Here is a 23,832-nt window from a genome sequence, read left to right on the forward strand (position 1 = left end):
CCAGTCTCGATTTAGCAATATGTTGTGCCATTAAGAGGAGGTGTAAGGACATAAAGCCCTAATGCACAAAGAGAAGTCCCATCAAGAGAAAATCCTGGCGGTTTACATAAAGCACCTGCCTAAAACGGCACCAGCTTAACCCTAAGGGGCTTACGTTGGTCTTTGTTGTTCTGCATTGGGAAGTGGTCAAACAAAAACTTGTACTAGACAGTTTGTCACGAGGAGACCTGGATTACCCCTGGATCCTTTTGAACATGCAGTCGGTTTTACTAGTAACAAGAAAACTGGACTTGGATTTATTTATTTATTACTATATCTTTTTTGTGAAAAGGAGCAGTCAAAAGCCTGCCTATCAATGATTCTTGGTTTGTTATCATTTATTTACCAAAGAGAGTACTGAAATAAAGGACTGGCTGACTGTCCATAAAAGCATGTGGTAACGAGAAAAAGAACAGAGTTCAAGCAGGATGGCGTGGATGGGGAACGGTTTTCAGGAGTGATTTGTGACAAAAAGGTGGCAGCAAGGGTCAAAGATAAGCTTTATGAGAGTGGCGAGACCAGTCTGCTTTGGAGACATGGACAAAAAGACATGAGACAGAGCTGGAAGTGGCAGAGCTGAAGAAATCAAGGTTCTCCTTGGGAGTGACAAGGATGGATAAGATTAGGAAGTCAGGTACAGCACGGGTTGAACACCAGACTGAGACGGTTTGGTCATGTCTAGAGGAGGGACAGTGGGGAAAAGACAAATAGGAGACATATGGATGCAGTTAGAGTGAGGACATGGAGGTAGTTGGACTGAGTTATTCAAATTTCGACCTTTTTAAAAGGATGCCACTGACAGAAAACCTTTCTACTGCCACTCTGTGGGGTTTACTCAGAGGAAGACTGATGCTGATCAAGCAGGAGAACCTTAACCCAGACAGATTACTCTCCTGATTGATGATCCGGCAGCGATACACACACCAGGGCTGCAGCTTTAAAGAGATCACAAACTTTGTCCCGATGTGACACTTAAAGTGAGGACAGCCCAATCTCACACCAGATTCATTAACTGTAACTGTCGAGGTGTGAAGATCCATTCAAAGTACCAATCACCCCCGTCTCATTAATCAATCAGCTACTAGTGGCTAAGGAAAAAGATGGGATTTTACAGCATGGATTATCTTGTAGTGAGTCTGTTCAGATACTGGAGTTTCGCTGATAAATGAGGTTGATTGAACAGAATTGAACTGCTGAGTTAAATTTAAACAAAACGTGAAAGATTTCCTTTGTTGCTTTATCTTGTTTGTGGGGTTTGCTTCTTCTAAATGAGGGGAAAAAACACAGCACAGTCCCACACAAAGAGAAACACTGCCCAACCCATTCCCAGAACTCAAATCATTACTCATAATGGTCAGATCGTGAGAACCTATGAGATGAATGGCAGATTCAGAAAAAGAAGTAGAGTCTATTTGTCTACGGTTTCACTTCATTTTTCATCCTTCTTATAAAAAAGATAAACTGATTTTCATTTAAGCTCTGCGTGATTAAAGCACATCTAAAAAAGAAACGAGCTGTAAAGTTCATTCTCTGTTCAAACAATTTACCGTCTCTCCTATAATATTCTGTTCTTACTTTCAGAAATTTGTTCCACTGTGTTTAACAAATACAGGCATGATTTGTTTAAAATATAACATGCAGGAAACATCAGAGATCAACTGAACGTCTTTAAACTCTTAACACCAGACTTGTATTAGCACTGATGCTAGCTGTAAATCCTGGTTACTTGGACAAAAACAGGTCAACAGGTTACTTGGATTTCTGCAAATCGTCCGTAAATCCAGACTGATAGGGGAGACATCTGCTGTTCTGCTGTTCCACAACAACTCAAATCCAGCTAATACGCCAGTCTAAGCTATGAGAAAAGAAATCCTGCAAGTTAATCACAAGATAATCTGCTAACTTAATCTATTAATACGTCCAAATCTTGGTAATTCTTTCAAGTGAGTGAGGCTCATGAATGTTTCGTATACTTTAACTACTTGAGTCAATATTTCACAAAATATTTTACATCTGTAGACCAAAAAATGTCAAGTTTTTATACAATTGAGCCATGTTTTTCAACTTAATTTGGAAATTAGGATTATGTTAAAAATATGGATAATTATCATGATTATCATCGTTGAGCACTGTTCCTTCTCTTTGTATAAAAAATACAAGAACAGAGATGTGAAAAGTATTTGTAGCTGCACCATTTTTAAAGTCCACAATTAATCAGTAAAAACATCATCCTGGAGGCAACAAGAACTGTTTCCAAGTTTGTGCCTTTTTGTCTGTCTGCCTGTTTTTCCTTCACAATAAGGTCACAGCTGTTGAAAATGCAGGTTTCTGATGTAAACCAGTTTGGGCCACAAATATTCTGTGGTTCACAGTCTTCCTGGTACAAGTTCAATTCGTAATTTTCTAGATGAAAACAAACAATGATAATAAAAACAATAAGATCACACAAATACAACAATCGCCAAAGTTTTGGAACAGAACCCAGGCATCAGTTAATCCCTAATCTAAAACTAAGTTTAGCTCTGAGATTATTCTTGTAAAGATGCAAACAAAACATTATTTTTAACCACGCTGGAGCCCAAAACAGCCACCGTCCAGGCTATGTATAAACTGAGAGGAGGGCTCTGAAGCTGGCGGGGGGGTCACTGTATAAAAGCTATAGCAGAAGGCGGTGACCGGTACTCGCTCTCCATCAGCAGCGACAGATTAGAAAAGACGGCAGAGAGAACTGAGGAACTCAAAGCTCGGTGGTGAGTGAACGGGACATCAAGAATTAAACATTATAATACAGTTGCTACTGCAGAGCAGAGAATCAGTATTTAGTTTAGTTTAGTTGTTGTTACTCTAAAGGAATGTTTGTCTAATCACTTCTAGAAACAAGAAATTATGCTGATTTATTAGTAACTTGTCAGTAATGAACAGTATCAAGATGGTTTTCTGTTTAATAGAAGAGATACCTGACCTATGCAACTAAACAAAAATATTTTCAGGAGGCCACATATTAACAATTAAACCTTTTTTTCAGACTGTCTCCAAAACTGCTGTCATTATGTCAAAGTAAGTCACATTTTTTATTAAACTAATGAAAAATTCTTCAGTAAGAGCTGATTTGTAACATATGCATTCATAAATTATTCATTTCAGCTGTCTGAAACAAGAACAAAAAGAAATGAATTAAACTTGTTTTAATTCATTCCTCACCACTGCAAGAGTGCTGCTTTAAATTAAACAACCCCTCAAGATTAATTATCTTCTTGCATGTTTCAATTAAATGTCTTTTAAATCAATTATTATTATTATTTTTACTCTTTGTTTTATTTGTCAGCTGACGTAAAAAAAAAAACCCAGCTAATATAACAAGGTTAAAAAATGACCTAGAAACAAGTTAAATGAAATGTTTCCATTACGGCTCTCGTAAAACCTTCATTCGTTTACACACATTTGTAAGGCATACTGAAAAACCCCTTATTAGGCTGGATTATGTGGATTTAATCTTGGAAAAGAGATTTACAAGACAAATCGAAGGCTTAAACAGGATTACTCTGCCGCCACATGAAAGAAGCAAACACAGCCAGGGATTACGGTTTTGTTTACAGAATGCGCAATAAAGCTCAGGGATTGAACAGTTCTGATAAATGTCTGTTTTTTTTCCTCCTGTCTTTCTGTGCAGAGTTTTTAAGAAGACCAGTGGGAATGGAACTGTAAGTCATTTCTATTTTACACAGGAAATACAGTTTTATCTCCCCTCATCCAGATATAACTTCCAAAGTTATTAGATGTTTGTTTAGGGGCGTAACAGTTTTCTTTCATTTCCTTTAGATTGCCCTGTACTTGGGGAGGAGAGACTATGTAGACCATGTTGATGCTGTGGACATAGTCGGTGGGTTGATTGTAATCCTTTATATTTATGTGAGCTTTGTAAACTTCAATAAATCTGAGTGATTTTTCTTTTAATAGATGGGATAGTTAAAGTGGATCCTTCTGGTCTTAATGGCAGAAAAGGTACTTTTGTTTTGTTCACATATTGTCAGTGATAATTCAGCCGTTGTGGAGTAATAAAACAACATTTTCCACTGCAGTATTTGTCTACCTCGCTTGTGCCTTCCGTTATGGAAGTGACGACCTGGACGTCATCGGTCTGTCCTTCAGGAGAGACATTTGGATCAAACACATTCAGATTTATCCCGCCACAAATGGGAGTGTGACGAAAACGCCAATGCAGGAATCCCTCCTGAAAAAAGTTGGCGAGCAGGGATGTCCCTTCTCCTTCCAGGTAGGACTATCTTTTGTGTTTGTTTGTTTTTGATAAAACCAACTAAATTCTGCTTTTCAGTCTAGTTTCAGTGTAATTAAGGACTGATTATAATATCAGCTGGTTTTATTTTGACATGTTTCAGATGCCAACAAATCTCCCATGCTCAGTCTCCTTACAGCCTGGACCAAATGATCGTGGAAAGGTATCATTACAGAACCCTTTAACTTCCTATACAGCACCTATATACTGTATACATAATTTCCTGTTGCAGGCTTGTGGAGTGGATTTTGAAGTTAAAGCATTTATTGCCAACGAACCTCACAATCCAGATGAAGCTATCAACAAAAAGTAGGTCTGGACAGAATCAAACTTTAATTTGAAAACTGACAATCATGTGTGGCATCTTCAGCCAAATCAGATAAATGCAGAGGTTGGCTGTTTGTTTTGCTTGCAGGGACACGTGCCGTCTGATAATTCGTAAGATACAATTTGCACCGGCTAACAAAGCCGGACCTAAAGCTGAGATATCGAAGCAGTTCATGATGAGCGACAAACCAATTTCCGTGGAGGCCTCTCTTGAGAAAGAGGTACGTCTGGCTCGGTGAAACCTTTTCATCAGTGCACTCCGAAAATGGCATGATGGTGCTGAATTACCAAAACAGATCAATGCTTTTTTTTTTTAGATTTACTATCATGGAGACCCAATCAAGGTCATTGTGAAAGTCAACAATGAAACTGCAAAAATAATAAAGAAAATCAAAATTTCTGGTAAGGAACAAGATAAAACTAAAGAGATAGTTCATTTATTTTGCTTGGGGTTATGTGGAAAGGTCATGAACAGTTATCATCTTACCTGCTGTAGATAGTAATGTTAAAAGAAATGAAAAAGAAGATGTGGATATATATATTGATATAGGAACCAAAATTAACTTTTTTATGTGTTTTTAGTTGTTCAGCTAGCAAATGTTGTCCTCTACTCATCTGACACATACACCAGGGACGTTTGCGTTGAGGAGTTTGAGTAAGTTTCTTGCTATATCAAATAAAAATGGCTGACCAGGTTACACTTTCTTCCTTTTTAACTAAATAACTGATTTTCCAACCTATAAACAAATCTTTTACATGCCCCTGTATCTATATTTAATATTCATCATCAAAGTGCTACACTCAACTTTTAAACTAAAGTATGTATTACTGGAGTAAATTACCATAAATAATGGTTAATTGTGTATTATTTTTCATTTCTTTTCCCTTCAACGCTCAGCGAGACTGTGGGTGCAAACTCTACATTTGAGAAGTCCTTCCAGGTAACTCCCCTACTGGCCAGCAACAAAGACAAGCGAGGCATCGCTATAGATGGACGACTAAAAGACGAGGACACCAACTTGGCATCCACCACCCTGTAAGACAACCTACTTTCTCTTGAACCAAAGAGCTTACAATGCAACCAGGACAGGTTTTCGTCCTCTTAGTGAGAGGCATTCCTGCAGCTATAAATGTTGTGTCATCCACTTAGATAAATCTTCAGCTCTGACAGATAAACTATTCTCATCTCCTCGCAGGAGTCAAGGAGATAAGGAGATGCTGGGAATCATTGTCTCCTACAAAGTGAAGGTTAACGTGTCGACGTCTAGTGGAGGGTAAAGTTGTGCCCAAAATGAAATATGTATTGAAAACAAAATGTGCAATCATTCCTCAGCTTGTCTCATCATTAATATTTTTTTCTTTTGTTCCCTCAGCCTTTTGGGTGGTCTAACAGGAAGGTAAATATAACTGATTTTCTCTTGTCATGTTTTAATTTCGTTAACAAGACATGAATTATGTTTCAAAAACATTTTTAACAATAAAATCTTCCCATCTCAGCGATGCTGCAGTGGAGCTGCCGTTGACTTTGATGTGCCCAAAACCTGCAGGTTAGTAAGAATATCGGCAAAACATCACCATGAAAGTGTTTCCTCAGATGTATTTTTATTGAGTAAATATATGAGTTTAATACATTTTATTTGACTGATCCAATAATTTTCCACTATTTGTTTATCTGCTGCGCACCATTGGTGAACAATGAGCAGAAGTGTAAGTACAAAAACTTGCTAGTGATCACGGTGAAATAATGTTACATTTCTCTTTGATAATCGTGTGTTTGATCAGTTGCATTAAAAGACTCTTTAGTTCAGATGAGGTCAAGTCAGACTGAGGACGTACTACCACAACAAATTTTAGCTCAATATCTGTCAAATTCACTTAGCTATACATATTTTTGTATTTTTATGTTAATAAGTTGTAATGACCATTTTGATTCAAGTTGAAGCCAACAGTCAGGCAGTTGTAAGTGGACAGCCTGTATTTCCCTGGTGTGAAATTTGTCTGCCCTTTTGTTTTACAGGACAGATGTCATATTTGACCCCATTGAGTGATGAGAAAAGTACCACCCGTTTGGCAAAGAATACAAAGGAACTCAACACCAAGAAAGAACACACACAAAGTCAAACACTTATATGTTCTTCATTCCCCTGTGTATAGTTTTTTATTGTAAATTGTGAGCTCTGTCATAGAAATATCTAAATATGCATATTTGTCAAAATAAATGGTTTATAGTATAGAATATTCTTTGTGCAAAGTGTTTTAAAATTTTTGATTTTCTTTTATCTTTAATCTTGATTGTTGTGTCTTTGGAGTGTTGAGGAAAAGATGAATGAACTTACTTGTGTTGGATGAATATCTTGAAAATAAAACCCCCCACAGATCATCTTGTCCTCATTTACTGAATGTTAAATAAGAAAAGTTTTTCAAAAGGAAAATAAAACCAGACATTTAGATGCCTAATCCCCCCAATGATGAATTTGCTTGAGTAAAATGTACATTCTTCGTGCTGTGAACGTTACAGTAAAGGAATATAACTTAGTTGTTCCCCTTGGTTGCGCTATTTCTCTGCAGTTAAGTAAGAAAACAAAAGCGCTGACTTGCAAAGGCTGAACCGACGGTGAAGTTGGGTTCCGTTTTCAAAGTTTAGTAAAGGGCTGCTTAACTTTTTATTTTTTTAACTGGACTACCTGAGTAGTACTGATTCAAAACTAGATGAATTATACTTCACTAAATGTGGTTTATTGTAAACAAGGTTTACGATATAATATTTTGTTTGTGATTTTTTTTAAATTGGGCTGTTTCACTATATTTTAGCCAGATCAACAACCACAAAGTTATAGAAAATAAATGCATTGAAATAGCCCATATGTTTTTAAACTAACAGAATAAGCATTTTGAAAGTCAAGATGTGTAGACGCAGATCAGCAGTGAAATTGTCCTTTGGCCAACAGTCAAAGCACAGACGAACTTCAGCGTCATTAGGCTACAGAGACTCGGTTTTCTCCGGTCTAGACATCACATTAGCTGGGAGTCTGCTGCTTTAGCTCTGCATTTTTACACAAAATGTCAACCACGACCGGCGGTGTAGAGTTTGGCAACCCTTTAAGAAAGTTCAAGCTCGTTTTTCTGGGTGAACAGAGTGGTAAGATAGTCTCGAATTATCTTTAAACATTTTTTTTAAAATATTGTCCGATTTAGGAAAGTGTCGAGATTAGCCTTAGCTTCCCGTGTTAGCTCGCATCCACTTAGCTAGGGTTAAATTCTTTAGTGGATGTCAGTGGCTAGCAGTGATATTCGGTAAGATATTAGTGTCCCAGTGTTGAAATAAACGTGTCTGAGAGAGAAATGTCCGATGAAGACTATCTGACTATTTATTGTTTCTATGTTGACGATGATGTCATTGATTGTAGCCACCGTTAAGTTAGCTACCTGCTGCTAGCTAAGCTAGCCAAACACCCGTTCATTCCGATAATAATTACCCAGATTTTTGTACATTTCACTTGTGCCAGTTGTTAATGACATAGCTGGTTGATTAGCTGCCAATATGAAGCATTGAAAACTGTTATTGAGGCTTTTCAGCCCTATGAGCTTGTGCATTACTTGTAACTATCAATTAGCTACCTGTGCTACGAAATGTTACCGAATATTTACATAAACTGTGTACGTATGAGCATTTATGTGACCGGTAATATTTTAACGAGTTATATGTTTCATGTGAGAAGGCTGTATGGACGTCTGGGGAAGGTAACTTTACTTTCTTGAGCTGCCATGTTAGCACGTAGCCTGTTAGCTAGTAGCATCATTGAGAGCCACGTCGGCTACTGAGTCCTGACTAGTTGGCCTAAAGTCATCATCTTCAGACCGGTGAACATTGATTGTCAATTTAGGCTGTGTCTAAATAACGTGTGTGGGTTTTATCGTAGAAGACTCGTATCACGGATGAAATGGGGCTACAACAATGCAGTCATTTTAAATTTTCTAAAAATTTCGTGGCTCCACCCTTATTGCCAACTCAGCGTGTGGGTTCAGCTGTACACTGCATCATATTAGTATACTCCCCATGATGTCACTGAGATTAGCTTTTTCCTGACTATACTGATTATCAGTGGAGATATCGGTATTTAATTTGACTGCAGTTAATGGTCTTAATGGAATATAATGTTACTAATGTGGTGCTGTGTTTTTTTTTTTCATACAGTTGGGAAGACCTCACTCATTACCAGGTTTATGTATGACAGTTTTGACAACACTTACCAGGTAAAAATACAATTATTATAAAGAAAAACTATATCTCCTAAGTGTTTATGGGTGTTCGGATATAACATGCCCACTGCTTTTTAATGCAGGTGAAATTTGTAACATGTTTAAACTGTAATTAATTATTTTAGGCATTGTTCAGACCTCTAGCTCAGTATGTTTTAATATAAAAACTGTATCTAGATAAGCCAAGTTAAAATGTAAAAATGTTTTAAGTTATTTATAATGAATCACTTAACACGTGGAGAAAGATTTCACTTCCCCTGCTGTCAGATCCAAAAAGTATGTTTTTAACGCATGATTTGGTCCAGTTTGATCCTATACAAAATCATATGCTGTAGAAAAAACAAGCACATATAAAATGTTTTTTTTTTCTCACAGGCAACAATTGGTATCGACTTCTTGTCAAAAACCATGTACCTAGAAGATCGCACGGTAAGCCCCATATTTTTTTTAGCATCTATTCATCATTTCTTTAAGTCAAGTTATGAAACTGCTAGAAAGGCACGCATCTGCTTTTTGTGTAGTCACCAATTAATTTCCTCTCATCATTTCACATTGTGGTTTTTCACTGTCTTAGATTTGCCATTCATTTTTAATAAAAAAAAAAAGTGATAGTTTTTTTAGTTCCCATCATTATTTGTCAAAATTATGTTTTCCTTTCCATCCCCTGGCTTGATCTTGAAATGCTCACTTTCCATGGTCCCACATTTGTATCATGGCTGGCCACAGATTCGGCTGCAGCTCTGGGACACAGCCGGACAAGAACGTTTCCGCAGCCTCATCCCCAGTTACATCCGCGACTCAGCTGCCGCTGTGGTGGTTTATGACATAGCCAGTAGGTATCATGGCCTTGCCTCTCCTTGTTGTCCTTCGCTTACTACATGGAAGGGCAAAAATCCTAGCATTTAGCGGTGCAACAAACCCTGTTAAACGGCATGGGAGGACTGTTTACATCAGCTGTAGTGGTGATAAAAGCATTGTTCTGGCACTACTGTCCAAAGGGCTCTGTACTTCCTAAATGCTGTCACGAATGAAGCTGATAGACAAATATCTATCAGCGTCACTTCTCTGAAACTGCCTAAACCATAATTCAGCAGGGTTTCTTTTCACAAGTCTTGTACGCATAACAGTCGTCGCCTGAGCTTTCTGCACCTAAATGATTTTCTCCCGTTCCTCCATAAAAGGCAGTTTTATTTTCTTGGCTGCTTTGCTTGCAGATCTTTTAAAACTGTCTTGTTTTCCACTTTCTATTTCTTTCTCTTGTCTCCTCCTTATCTTTTACCCCTTTTTGTCCTCTTCTACGTTCCAATCCTCAGGTCCGGCTCCAGCTTTGGGACACTGCTGGACAGGAGCGTTTTCGTAGCCTAATTCCCAGCTACATCCGTGACTCTACCATTGCTGTGGTTGTTTATGACATCACCAGTGAGTCAGGGCTGTACTTACAACTTTCCTGCAGCTGTCTTGGAACAACTGGAAAGAAATAGTTTTGCCCTTTGTTCCGTCGCAGTCTCTCATTGCTTTCTCCCCATATATTTTCCTACTACAAACTTCCTTATAGAAATTTTCTGCCTTACTAACACGACTTCCAGCTTACATAATGAACTTTGTCATGAAATTAGTCAAGACATACTTTTTAAATTGTACCTTATAAAATCATGTATTTTTTGACTGTAGTGACTGATTTGACAATCATTTTTTGTTTTGTTTTCATTTACAGATCTTAATTCATTCCAGCAAACATCAAAATGGATTGATGATGTTAGAACAGAGAGAGGGAGTGACGTCATCATTATGCTTGTTGGAAATAAAACGGACTTAGCGGATAAAAGGTAAAGGGCTGTGTGAAAATAAATGGATTTTTTTGTGGGGGTTACTCTGTTAAAAAACATCTAAAAATAATTTTGGCATGTTGTTACAACATTTAAAGCCATTCAAGTGTTGTAGTTAATTGTGTTATTTCCAATTCAACTACAGGTATTTTAGTGCAAGTCTTTGCAGATACTGAGTACTGATACCAAGTAGTTAAAGAGTCAGTACTTGAACATTACACACAGACTTTAGAAACACGTTTATTCTATTAAAAATAAAGCAAACAGTCAGCTGTCCTAACATTTTCTGTTTTTCTCTTGCAATGTCTTGAAAATACGGACATGTTTAAGTGCTATTGGTCCAAAGTATCGCTGTGTTTTTATGAGTACAAGTACTTGAGGCTGGTATCAGTCCCAGGACACCACTAGCGTAGTTTATAAACTTTGCCAAAGCCTGGAGTCCCGGTGTTTTCTCCCTTCAGTACATCTCACCCAACTTTGGCTTTTATCATTCATCGTTATGTTGCATACTTCCATCTTATTATTGGTTAAAACATTTTTATTTCTATAATTAGAACATATTTCTGTTTTACCCCCCATTTTATTGTTGCCTTTTTTATTTTCTTGTCTGTTTTTTTTTTAATTCATGTCACTTAGATTTTCTTGCTTTCTTTTTTTTTGTACATTTATGTTTTCCTGAACACTTCACCCCTTTTTTTTTGTTCCCCGCCTTCTTCTCCCTGTGGGACCGTGGCAGGCAAGTTTCTGTTGAGGCGGCCGAGAGGAAAGCTCGTGAGCTCAATGTGATGTACATAGAGACCAGTGCCAAGGCTGGCTATAACGTCAAGCAGGTTGGTGTTCAACAGCAGCAGGTGTAACAGAGATTAATGATCCTGTGTGCAGCACAGGTCAGAATGGCTTTTAGGTCAGGAAGGTCCCCTTTTGGATGTGGAGCCAAGAATTCTTTCAGTATACTTTTTAATTTTTTTATGGGTGTTCAATGAATTACCTGTGGAGTTGATTTCCTGCTCTTTATTCAACACAGCAGTTTCTCCCTTTTGTCTACTTCTCTGTCCAAGTTGTGAACTAACCTCTTTTTCACCCAAAGCAAAAATTCTATGTTAAGCTTTGTCCTTCTTCCTTTGTCCATTTCTTCCCATCTCCTTATGGCTTGTCCTCTTTGCAATGTTTCTTCCCATACCTTTCTATTCGTCCATCTCTCCCCCCCTCTGCTTCCACCGGAGCAGACAGATCACCACGGAGGAGGGCGAGCAGAGAGCTAAGGAACTGAATGTCATGTTCATTGAAACCAGCGCAAAGACTGGCTACAATGTCAAACAGGTAGCATGTCTGTTTTCTCAGAGTAGTTCTGCTAATTCTACCTTCAGAGACCACGTTTCACCCTTTTCTCCCACTCCTTGCTCTTTTGTGGCTCGTCACGACTTGTCGTTCCTTTCTCCCTTTGAACTCTTGACTTTGTAATGCTCTCTCTTTCTCACCCACACGGGTTTTTGTTTTTTAAACCTTTTACAGTGATTCCACTTGTACCGCTCACGATTTCTGCTACAGCATTTGTTTCTGCATTTCATTTGATCCATCACAACTTTGGCAGCTTTCACCTTTTTTTCTGTCTATTATGCCATTTACCAAAAAGAAAAACAGATGGAGGCTGTGTGAATAGAAATAAAATAAAACTTTAATTATATGCAAACTCCAATTTTTTTTTATTTAAATGCCACAGAAACACCTTTGAAAACACTGCGCTGCCATTGGGTCAAATCAAGGCTTCAGTTTTGAGCCATATTTGATTATAATTTTTGTTTTGCAATAAGAAGTGTTTCACACAGCATCCTAGTGTTTTGGAAATGTAATATAGTTGCTGTGTAGAAGAGGTTGGCAACCTCTTTGTATGCTGTTTAATCAACCAGGAATGGAGTTAACTTGTTTTCATGCTGCTTGTGTTTGGGATGTTTTAACTTGGTTACCAGAAGAGCAGCAACTCATGACAAATGTACAGTGAGAAATATTCAGATTTGTGTGTGTTTGTTGATTGTGTTGAGGACAACACAACCTAAGTGCAAAGACATGTTGGATTCCTGGAGGATCAACATGATTTTATGGTCAATTTGTGAGAATCTAAACAAATATCCTACACATTACTACCATAATGTTGGATCTTATTTTCAACTTTTTATACCAATTTTAATCTTGTTCAGTCATAGTTGAAACCTTGTTGAACTTTATTAAAAAGAAAGTATAGATTTTTACTATATTGATGTAATTACATCTAGACCAAACTTAAAACCGTTACTGATCATGAAAAAGTCTTACTTCTTACTGTTGTAATGTTTGTAACTTGTTTTACCCACTGTTGTGTTAACATAACAAATTTTAGCTAGTAAATGAGTTGTTAAAAATCAATAAGGTAGGTTACATCTCTGTAGTGATTCGATGCGAAGAAATGTTTTTAAAACACCTTTTTTTAATTGCCCAAATTGCTAATCTGGTTGAGTTTTAATTGTATATGTTTAAGAAATGTAATGTAGTGGAAGAAGTAAGAGCATAAAGTTCAGCTGTTGACAGCATTTAGTTTTATATATACAGTAAACATTATAAGAAAGGACAAATTGAAGATGTGTTTAATGCTGTTATTTTGTTTCGCAGCTGTTCCGACGTGTTGCAGCTGCATTGCCTGGGATGGACAGCACACCAGAGAAAAACAAAGAGGACAGTATCCTTTTCAAGTTGCTTTCAGCTGAAATATTTCTGAATTAACTCGGTTTCGGTGCACACCCGCTACGTTTTTCTGTAGGAAAAACTTGCAATAAGTAGATTATGTAGAGTTTTGGACCAAACAAAACTGGGGACTCTGTAATGGTTTAGCAGCCACTGGGGGAACTCACCCAAGTACTTTTTCTTTCTCCACACTGAAAGGATGAAATAACCTGCATGTTGTTGATTTATGGGTAAAATCTTCACATTTGCTGATCTAGGTGTAGCTCAAAAAAGTCATTTTGGTGTTAGTTTTTGAATTACTACTTCTTGATATACTTTTATAAAGGGTTGGATCAGTTTTTGGTATCCAATAATAATAATAATAATAATAAATGGTTGGCTTTGAATGTTATATGTTTTAGGTTATTATTATTGTGAGCTGAAGTCTGATGCTCTTGTAGTACCTTTGGACATGGTTATCTGTAGTCTTTTCTGAGCTCCTCAGGCCTTTGCTTTCTCTACCATGTTCAGTGTGACACACAACCATCCTAAACTACTCAGTGGCTTTGTTTCCTTTTAAATGGGCTGAATAGCTGATGAAAGGCTTGAAGGCACCTGGGATACTAATTAGGATCAAACACAGTTTGAAACATGACTATAAAGCAAGAATTAATGGTGTTTAAGGATACCAACAAATCTGTCTACTACAGAAGCTGAGAGTGAACGTTTTCTGCATATAATTTTTTCCCCATGCATAAATGTGTTATTAAATAACGTCTACTGTTACAACTGCTCAGGGTTCGTGTTAAAGAGTGGGAACAACCAAACAATTAATTTTGTACAAAGCATATAAAAATGTAGATAATTACTACAGCAGTTGAGAGGAGTGTTGCATACCTAAAAGGTCCCCTGACTTGAAGCCCGTTTAGTTCGCTGACGTGGAATTAAGTTCAGCTACGAAACACTATAACATAATTTGACGAAACCAAAGAGAATATGGAAGTGAATCTTGCAACTCATTGAATATATTGCTTAACTCAGCTTGCCTCAGTGATCGACATCAAATTGGAGAAGCAGCCAGAGATGACTGTAACCGAGAGCAGCTGCTCCTGCTAGTACACTTCACCCCACCCAGCCTGCCCCCCCAACCAACACCAACAGCTTGTCTCTCAGTGGCCACTCTCTCCATCCATGGCATCCTGCTGCTGTGATGGAGAACTTGTCTTTTTCCTTTATTTTTTTCTTCCTCCTTTCCAACTCAGTGACTTTTCAAAGTAACCGTGTGGATGTGCATTACTGTATTGAATCTGATTATCATTGGGGGGGAAATTAGTTCCGAAGCAAACATTTAAGTCAGAGAATAAGTTAAATCGATCTGTTTTCATCCAGTTGCATGGCATTATATAGGACTGCAGACCGACATAGCTAAGCGCTCGAGTTATTGCACAGTACAGATTCTTAGTGCTGTTACTCTTGTTGTACAGTTAAATTGCTTGGGGTTATGTAAACGAGCACGAGGTTCAATTTCTCTGATGTGTGTGTTTTTTATTTCAGAAAATGTTTGATCTCTCTGAAAGCTCATTTCTCACATTTCCTCTCTCACTTTAGGAAAGTAGAGACCAAGTCTTGCCAGTCAGTCTGTACCTGTTTGAGAAACCCAATCCCCTCATTTGAGTCGAGTTTTCTTTTTGAAATTCAAGAGGATAAGTGGAACCATTCTCTCTCTCTGTCACTTAAACGTCTTTAGAGTTAAGCTGCCAAACACACGAGTTGTGACAAAACAAACAGTCAACATTTCAAAAACGGCTGCAAAAACAAATAAGGGAATACAAAGCGAAGGGAAGTCAGTCTGAATTAACTAAAACGGTTACTAACCTTAAACTTTGCATTATAAATTGTACCTGCTGTAGATGTTGACTTTGCTGCACACATACTAACACATCTTAGGAGTGTTTGGGTACGAAAAGGCCCATTTCTTTTTATTTTTATTATTTTTTTCACTTCGATGGAGAGCCGTCACGCTGGCTGCCGTGTGACGTAGCCGCCGACGGTTGGCGTTGTGTTGATTACACTATTACCAAGCAGCATGCTCACCATGCAGGACTTCTATGGATAAGAACACAGATGCCTTGCTTGTTTGTTCACCACGTCGTGCACTGAATCAAGCCACAATGTTGTAAAAATATCAAAGGAGCCTGCTGACTGGTTCATGGCTTCACTAGTTGTTTTGTAGAGCTGCTGATAGATGTCCTCAGATGCAGCTGGCGCTTACTAACACCCTTGCTATTTAATAAAAAAAGAAAAAAAAACAAGTGCAGAGACGTTAGTTGCAGTATCCTTTACTGTGTTGCTTTTTGCCTGTTTCAGACAGTTGGTTTTATGCATTTATTTATTTTATAAACTTAACAGATGACGTTGTACGCTTGACCAAAACTCCAGACGCTGACGAGCATGTTGAAAGTTTTATTTTATTTAATTTATTGTTTGCGTCTTCGCCTGGGCTCCGCATAAAGGGCGACAATTTACGCCGTGGTGATGTTTTCTCCTGTAGTTTGGTTTATACTCATGGGTAAAAGCTGCCCTGTCTCCACACACAACACACACACACACACAGTTTAACGTAATCAAACTAATATTCAGAGCACAACAAAAGACAACGCTCATTTACCATTGCTTGTTTTGAAATGTCAGCGTTTAAAAGGATGAATTTGAAAGTTTTAAGTGTTTAATAAGAACATTTTCTCATAAGCAGCTCTTCTATTGTCACTAACTAAATACACAGCTTTGTGCTACTCTGAATTGTGTTTGTCTATTTGAAATATGATGTCTACTCGTGTTTAGCAACGTTTGTGTGAATAATGTACTATTACTATCTTGTGTATAAAAAGGAGAGTTAATGAAACACAAGTGTAGGCTCTATCACGTGGAATAAAATAAAGCTATTTCACTGAAATGCAAACACCTGTCACGTCTTTCTTTATAAAGCGCTCCGGTGATTGGCGCAGTGGGACAAGTTAAGTACGGTTCAATCACACAGGCTGTGGAAAAACCTGTCTCATGTAGGTGTGTGACAAATGTCAGCAAAGCAGAGCGAAACTACTCACTTTATCAATGGCAGGAAGTGTTACAACAGTGGGTCGGGGCTGGACTGGATTATAAAAGCTTGGAATGATGGATAAACGTTTTGGGTGTGGGATTAGAAATTTAGAAGCATCCAGATTTTAATCATTCTTACAGGAAACAGTGGGGGTACATCTGGAAGTGTGAGAACAAAATTTGAAGTTTAGTTGTGAAAAGGCTGTCTGTAAGTCAAGAAAAGGCAATAATTATATTAAACAAATGGAGGACTGATAGAAGGCAGAGGGAGGCTCCAGATACTGGGTGGCTGAGATTTGCTCAGGCTTCATGCCCACAGTGTCATGATTACATCTGATTGGAATGTAAAGTCAGAGCAGATGACAAAATAAATCTGTTTATTCCGGTGTATTCATTTTGGTTCAGAATAAATCTATATTTAAGGTCACTAATAGGCAGATGGCTCCGGGGTCAGAAATAATCATTGGATCGTCTCAGTCTGGCCTGTGACATAATCAGAGAACAGCAGCTCAAAAGACTTTTTAAAATTTATTTTCCAACAAGTGAAATCAACCTTGAAGCAGCGGTCATGATTTTAATATTGGGTCGACACCTTTAAAGCAGAATATCTCTTAAGTTTGAACCAGTTATTTATGATTCTGTAGTTTCTCTTTAACAGAGATGACAAATTTAGCCCCTAGTTCTGGAGATGTTTAAAGTGGGTTTTTTTTTTTAATTATTTTTTTTCAGGCACATTTCAATTCTACCCAATAATCCAATAACTGTTCCCTTCAGTTGTTATGAAAATGATGTATATATCACAAATATATTTGACTTTGCATCATAGCCTAGAGAAATAAAGGTGTGAATGTCTGTTTATAAATTTGCAACAGACAAAACCATTTTAGTTTTAGATTCTATCATTCTGTAAACTGTTTAAAAGTCCCCAAGCACATTCTTTTAAGTACTGAGGCTGTTTTTGTTGTTGTTGTGAATGAGACTTTTAAAAGTTATCAAAAACCTCTTGAAGCAAAGAATCAGAAGCCTGAAGGGTTGAAGATAAGGCCGGTGTCCTGGTTGACCTGTCGCGTTTACGGAATGTAAGAATTTAGATTTCTGGGGGGCAGTTTGTAAGTGGAACAGGAACAAGGCTTTCTCGCTTCTTGCCCATCCTGAGCCGACAGAAGAGGAACTGCCCCAACAATCATTTTTAATCACAAGTCTTTTTTTTTATGTAAGAGCTAAATGAAGTTACAGTAACCTCACCTTATTGATATTAAATTACTGTTAATTCGCATGTATAATTAGGTTTTCAGATACAATTTTGTTTGGTCTGTTGTAAAAAAATCTCTTGCTTTTCTTCTGTGAGTTTCCATAATGTGTGGTTCTAACAATGTGGAGACTGATAAACTATTGTCGACTCTATGATGCTGTGAAGGCTGGTCAAAATGGCAATTTCAGCTATTTAAAATTGAAAAAGGTTGGTTGTATTTGTGTCATATTCAATGATTGCACATTTTAATGTTTTCTAGGTTTGACCAAAACAGCTACACCATAATTTCCCATCATACTCTGGCAAAAAAAAAAAAAAGATGGAGGAATGTGTGCAATCTTTTAGTGTTTGGTAGCTGAGACATCCGAAGACATAACCTCCAGAAGTCGCAGGCTCGGGATGAGCCCCTTGCCTTGACCTGCTGGGTTTGGGTGGACAGGAAATAAACACAAAGAAACACAAGGTCCAGGTGTATTTTCCACTGAAAGACAAAGAAAAACATGTTATTAAGAGAAATATTTACGACGGCAAATATGTAGAGAAGAGTGAGTAAATGTGGTCAGTTTATCCTCAAGCAGTCTAAGCCTATAGCAGCAGAAYTAAGGAATAACTCAGGAAGCCAAACATATCAAAAGGAAAGTCTTAAAAAATTATTAAATTAAATTAAAATTTAATAAAATTTAATTAATTAAATCAAAATCTTAGACAGAATATCAGCCTTACTGACTGAAACTGGAAGTTGGTTCTGCAAGAGAGGAGCCCGAGAACTGAAACCTATGTTTATGAACTATAGAAACCACAAGTAAACCTCCAGTCTGTTAGTGAAGTGCTCCATTAAAAAATATGGAACAATAAGACCTTTAGTATAAGCTGGAACTTGGTTGTTGAGAACTTTGTATGCATGTTTATAAGTAAGATTTTAATTTCTACATTTGGGGTGTCTGTTAGAAAAATATTGAATGAACCTGACGAATTTTAGCAAAACTTTCAGTTCAGTTCAAGATGGCTTCAAAATGATCCAACATGGCTGCCACAACTGGCAGTTCGCAAACACAAAAGTGACAATAACTCAGTCAAGTTTACAGATATTGATCTAATGTTTTGTGTGGCAGCTGAGAGTTATCCCTAAGCACATTTGTTTATGTGTTGGGAATTAAGTTTTAGTCATGTTTGAAGTGTTTAGTGTGAGACCTTATAGGCCTACTTTAAAATTAGCTTTATATAATTAGCCGATCCAGTAGCATTAGCTATTAAATATATTGCTAGTTGTCCTGATGCATCTCAGTAATCCAGGTAAAAAATCAAAAAGAAAAAAAATTGTATAGGTCTTCTGGACGGGTTCTTCTCTAATGAAACGTTTCGTCTCTTCTCCAAGAGACTTCTTCAGTCTGAGTTTCAGGCAAAATTCAGGCTTTTAAGCCCTGCCTCCATGTGATTGATACTCACATCACATGGCTATCGTTGACACCTAATTAACACTTATTGTTAACAGGGGGTGGAGTGATACTGGCAATAGCCGCGCTGTAGGAGGGGGACAGCTGAAAACGGAGGCCTCCATCTCTGTTTAATGATGGACGGTCTTTTTGACGTTTTTGCGTTTTGACTCCCACCACCCACTGGAACACAAGTTAGGAGTGATGATCAGGACTCTGTACCACAGAGCAGACAGTGTCCCTACAAACCCAGAAGCCAGGCAGAAAGAGAAATCACACACACGACAGGTCCTGGAGCAGTGTGGTTATCCTGACTGGGCTTTCCTGAAAGCAGACAGGAAACACAGACAGGACTCCATGCAACCTTCAGGTGAAAATGAAGACCCCAAACCCAGACCCAAACCAGTGGTTATTCCGTATGTTGCGGGTGTTTCGGAGAAACTGAGACATTTATTTTCTAAACATGATGTCCCAGTAGCTTTCAAACCCCAAAACACATTACGGCAAAGGCTGGTTCACCCCAAAGATCCGGTGCCCCGGCACAAACAGAGCAATGTTGTATATGCTGTTAAGTGCCAGGAGGACTGCAACCAGTTATACATCGGGAAAACAAAGCAACCACTGTTCAAAAGAATGTCCCAACACAGACGAGCTAATTCCAATGGCCAGAACTCTGCAGTTTTCACTCATTTACAGGCCAGCGGTCACTCTTTCAGAGATGAGGATGTTCTCATTCTTGATAGGGAGGAACGTTGGTTTGAGAGAGGAGTAAAAGAAGACATTTTTGTGAAGAAAGACCGTCCGTCATTAAACAGAGGTGGAGGCCTCCGTTTTCAGTTGTCCCCCTCCTACAGTGCTGCTATTGCCAGTATCACTCCACCCCCTGTTAACAATAGATGTTAATTAGGTGTCAACGATAGCCATGTGATGTGAGTATCAGTCACATGGAGGCAGGGCTTAAAAGCCTGAATTTTGCCTGAAACTCTCAGACCGAAGAAGTCTCTTGGAGGAGAGACGAAACGTTTCATTAGAGAAGAACCCGTCCAGAAGACCTATACAATTTTTTTTTCTTTTTGTATTGCTAGTTGGTTAAACCCAACATGAACTGTTGGAGTTAATCCTGTTTGTCTGTTAGCAAAATATCTCATGAACCAATGAATAGATTTTAAATAAACTTTCAAGCCACTTCAAGCTGGCTGCAGCAACCAACCATCTGACCACAGAAAATAAAAATGATTTTCACTCGGGCAGTTTTACAGACTCCGAGCTAATTATGTCAGGTGATAATAACTGAGTCGTTCTCATTCTCAACACCTCTGGTGCCAGTTTCTGCTTGTAGGGTTATGTCTTATTTGATTTGTAAAGGTAACTGAGTACAGCTACTTTGTTACTTTACTTAAGTAGAAATTTTGGTTATTTATACAGTACTTTAGTGGAGTAATTATTTTTCGGACTACTTTTTACTTCTACTTCTTACATTTCAATTCAATTATCTGTACTTTCTACTCCTTACTTTTTAAAAATGCAAAAAGTATGTCATTTCTATTTCACTTTGACTTGTTTTTATCCCATCTTTTCATTGTTCAGAAATAAATAAATAAAAATAGAGATCTATCCAGGTACATGGAGCCCATGGATAGAGTGAGTTTGATTGTGGTTGGATGAGAAATGCAAATAAATACTATTCTGACATCCTATTGGACTGAACTCACTTCATCACACCTGTATGACACAAATCACATCACTTTCCAGCAGGACAGACTGTAGCAGGTGGAGCCTAGAATGAAGACGATCCTGGATAAAGTTGTGTTTTCTGAAATTTTCAGCAACAAACTGATTTAGTTTCAGGATAAAGTCTTTTTGAGATCAATCCAACATGTTTTTTCTTCAAAAGATCTAGAATAAAACGATATTTATTTATTTAGATTTTTTTCTATTTTGTACAATGTGAGGGTTTTATACATTAAATAATTAAAGTGTGTTGTTATTCATTAATTAATTCAAATTGTTTAAATATTTTCAAAATTGAATGTCTTCAAATTGGCTGTTAAATATAAAAAAAAATCTATTTTCAAATAAAAAAGCTTTTATTCTGAATGGCTTTTCAAAGTGTTACTTTTACTTTCATACTTTAAGTCGTTTCAAAACCAGTACTTTTATACTTTTATAAAGCTTGACTTGATACTTCTATTTCCAAAAAAGTATTTTTAAACCCCAGTATCTATACTTCTACTTAAGTAATGAATGTGAATACTTCTGACAGCTCTGTTGATTTGTGACCAAAACCAAGTAAGACTTTTCTAGTCGTTTCCGTTTGGGCGGGGCTTGCTGTTTTGTTCCAGCGCGCCGCGCACACCTGGATTCAGGAAGTGCTGTGACGTCAGCAGGGCTCAGGAATGCCTCAGGAATCCGAGCCGAAAAATCCTGTTCGACCTGTCCGGGTTTCGGCGCGCGTATATTAGTTTGAGCCGACGGCGAAGCGACGCTTCCGAGGCGTTAACTCTCTCACCGGTGCTGAGGAGTATTTATTTATATATTGATTTATATTTTTTTCTACATCTGCCGGAGTAAAACAAAACTGCGCTACAACAATGTCGGGAAAGTCGAGTATTTTACCTGACGACCAGGTCTTCGCCGACTTCAAGAAGCAGTGCTTGTCAACCGAGAACTGGCTGAACAAATATGACAAGAACGACATGCAGGTGTGGATAGAGCAGCCGAATCCTTCCAACAGGGTGGGAAACAATTATCCTAAAGTTCACAAGATAAAGGTAGGTTCCTTTTACTGACTTATTATTGTTGTTATTAATAATCATGAAGCTAACTGTGGTCACTCTGACGTTGCAGATGTACCCACAAGCAGGAGGGAGCCATTTTAAGGGACTAAGTGAGTTTGGGAACAGTGCAGGTTAACAGATCTCCTCTGTGTTTCAGTGTAAGATGATGATCAAAGATGTGCCAGCTGCCACCATGTATGACGTTCTCCACGACGGCGAGTACCGCAAGAAGTGGGACCCCAACATGCTGGAGAGCTATGACATTGCCAAACTTTCTGATAACGCTGATGTGGGCTACTACTCCTGTGAGTCTGTTTTTGCATTTTGGATGCCATCCTCTGTGTGTTTGCTTCAGTTTCACCTGTTGCACCAAGAAGGTGCACATCTTGAGGTGGGGGCAGAACAGGCCTCCTTAGCTCTATTCAAAAAAGGTCCTTAAAATACCTTTAAAAACAGATAAATATTAATAACTGTTAGTTTTACAGACACACTGTGCTAAAATTTGTCTTGGCAGTAGCTGAATCCAATCCCTAATAATTATTCTTAAAGCTAACAAATTTCAGAAGATCTTAGTAAAAAAAATTGCTGTTTAGTATTTGCATTTAATTCTTGTGTGTCTGTTAGCAAAATACCTCATAAACCACTGAATGCATTTTGTTAAATCTTTCAGGAAATAATCATTCAACGTACTTCTATATTCGATTGACTTTTAGAGGCCTTTACAATTAAAGATGGCCGCCACAGCCCACTGGCCTTAGAACACACAATAGTGGCTGTAATTCAATCAGTTTTCTAAATATTAGGCTAAAGTTTTGTGTGTTGGTAGCTGCTGAAATTATTTCACAACTCATGCTCCCAAGTGCTTCACATTGTCAAGATCTTTGTTTAAAATGTCAGCGATGCCATTTAATGTCACCACTGTTTGTCTGTTAGCAAAATAACTCATGAATCACAAGATGGATTTGGATGAAAATTTGAGAAATTACTCATTGGATTCACATCTACAACTGATTAACGTCTTGAGTCAATCCTATTTAATCTCTTGAGTCAATCCTATTTAAAGTGCCTGTGACATGCATATTCTCCAAATACAAAAAAAATCAAAGAAAACATCTTTACATTTAAGAAAGTTGGAACAACACTCACTATTTTACCCATTTTGTCCCATAACTGGCATATTTTCTTTTGAACTTGACTCAGCCAAAGTGAAACAGGAAGTGACATCAAAGGGGAGCTCTTTAACAAAGAAAACTCTCTGGTCTTTGTTTATTGAAAGAAAATTATTTGAACTCTGACTCTTCCTCATCTCTCTCTGATAGTCACTCAAAATAATCATAAGAAACATCAAATTGTTCTCTACAGTCTGTGTTGTTAGCTGTTGTAGCAACGCTCTGTTCACATGCAGACATTCCCCTTTGACATCACTTCCTGTTACTTTACAGGCAAATATCTCAACAACTGTTCATCTCAGCGACATGAAATTTCTTTTATAATATTTTGTCAATGACATCTTTTCAAAAATGCATTCATATGTATTACAAAAATTTGATGTCACAGGCACTTTAAGATGGCTGCTAGAGCTATCACACCTTAAAAGCCAGTAAAGCAGCTATAATTCAGTTAAGAGAAATTTTGTCCTAAATCACATACTCTGATATATTGCATTAGGCTGCATACAATTTTGTTTTCAGGATTTGACCTAAACTACTCTGGCATAAAATGTAGCAGAATGCTAGGCCTTCACTAAAACCCATTCATTTTTCCAATCCAAACCTTTTGTTCAGTATTGTACCGTCATCACTCTTTAACTTCCACTTCTGCTTTTATATATATA

At 37.7% G+C, this 23,832-nt stretch overlaps 3 protein-coding genes across 8 annotated transcripts in view; all 3 read left to right on the forward strand.

Moving 5' to 3' along the window:
- Positions 1–2,695: 2,695 nt before the first annotated feature.
- On the forward strand, positions 2,696–7,040 carry arr3b (arrestin 3b, retinal (X-arrestin)). 2 transcript variants are annotated; one of them, XM_014005067.1, is made up of 17 exons: positions 2,698–2,789; positions 3,065–3,096; positions 3,710–3,740; positions 3,859–3,919; positions 3,997–4,041; positions 4,119–4,312; positions 4,437–4,496; positions 4,566–4,642; positions 4,749–4,881; positions 4,978–5,062; positions 5,243–5,315; positions 5,559–5,696; positions 5,857–5,934; positions 6,034–6,057; positions 6,158–6,207; positions 6,364–6,367; positions 6,678–6,808. In XM_014005067.1, exons 2-17 carry the CDS (start codon positions 3,089–3,091, stop codon positions 6,706–6,708), a joined length of 1,092 nt encoding a protein of 363 aa, XP_013860521.1. In that variant the 5' UTR covers positions 2,698–2,789; positions 3,065–3,088; the 3' UTR covers positions 6,709–6,808. The 2 variants fall into 2 exon arrangements, with proteins under 2 accessions (XP_013860510.1, XP_013860521.1); XM_014005056.1 differs by lacking the exon at positions 6,364–6,367 and having other exon boundaries at positions 2,696–2,789; positions 6,678–7,040.
- Positions 7,041–7,649: 609 nt separating this feature from the next.
- On the forward strand, positions 7,650–16,399 carry rab41 (RAB41, member RAS oncogene family). 5 transcript variants are annotated; one of them, XR_001309996.1, is made up of 8 exons: positions 7,650–7,799; positions 8,856–8,914; positions 9,296–9,349; positions 10,234–10,339; positions 10,635–10,746; positions 11,483–11,576; positions 11,973–12,066; positions 13,390–13,456. XR_001309996.1 is itself a non-coding variant. In XM_014005109.1 (8 exons), exons 1-8 carry the CDS (start codon positions 7,721–7,723, stop codon positions 14,554–14,556), a joined length of 636 nt encoding a protein of 211 aa, XP_013860563.1. In that variant the 5' UTR covers positions 7,652–7,720; the 3' UTR covers positions 14,557–16,399. The 5 variants fall into 5 exon arrangements, 4 of the variants coding, with proteins under 4 accessions (XP_013860563.1, XP_013860547.1, XP_013860556.1 ...); XM_014005109.1 differs by lacking the exons at positions 10,234–10,339; positions 11,973–12,066 and adding exons at positions 9,647–9,752; positions 14,492–16,399 and having other exon boundaries at positions 7,652–7,799; XM_014005093.1 differs by lacking the exons at positions 10,234–10,339; positions 11,483–11,576 and adding exons at positions 9,647–9,752; positions 14,492–16,399 and having other exon boundaries at positions 7,652–7,799.
- A 5,172-nt stretch (positions 16,400–21,571) lies between these two features.
- stard14 (START domain containing 14) overlaps positions 21,572–23,832 on the forward strand; it is an 8,091-nt gene continuing 5,830 nt past the window's right edge. The window contains exons 1-2 of the mRNA XM_014005123.1: positions 21,572–21,992; positions 22,156–22,303. Of these exons, the coding sequence (XP_013860577.1) occupies positions 21,813–21,992; positions 22,156–22,303 (328 nt within the window). The 5' untranslated portion in view covers positions 21,572–21,812. The remainder of the gene's footprint in view (positions 21,993–22,155; positions 22,304–23,832) is intronic.

This window comes from Austrofundulus limnaeus, unplaced genomic scaffold (assembly GCF_001266775.1).
Source record: "Austrofundulus limnaeus strain Quisiro unplaced genomic scaffold, Austrofundulus_limnaeus-1.0 Scaffold1, whole genome shotgun sequence".
Taxonomy (NCBI): Eukaryota; Metazoa; Chordata; class Actinopteri; order Cyprinodontiformes; family Rivulidae; genus Austrofundulus; species Austrofundulus limnaeus.

Coding starts and splice junctions, on each gene's coding strand:
- arr3b (XM_014005056.1), top strand. Junction 4,643..4,748: donor GATGAAGCTATCAACAAAAA/GTAGGTCTGGAC, acceptor TTTTGCTTGCAG/GGACACGTGCCGTCTGATAA. Junction 4,882..4,977: donor AGGCCTCTCTTGAGAAAGAG/GTACGTCTGGCT, acceptor TTTTTTTTTTAG/ATTTACTATCATGGAGACCC.
- rab41 (XM_014005109.1), top strand. CDS start 7,721: ATGTCAACCACGACCGGCGGTGTAGAGTTTGGCAACCCTTTAAGAAAG. Junction 9,753..10,634: donor GGTGGTTTATGACATAGCCA/GTAGGTATCATG, acceptor TTTCATTTACAG/ATCTTAATTCATTCCAGCAA. Junction 10,747..11,482: donor ACGGACTTAGCGGATAAAAG/GTAAAGGGCTGT, acceptor GGACCGTGGCAG/GCAAGTTTCTGTTGAGGCGG.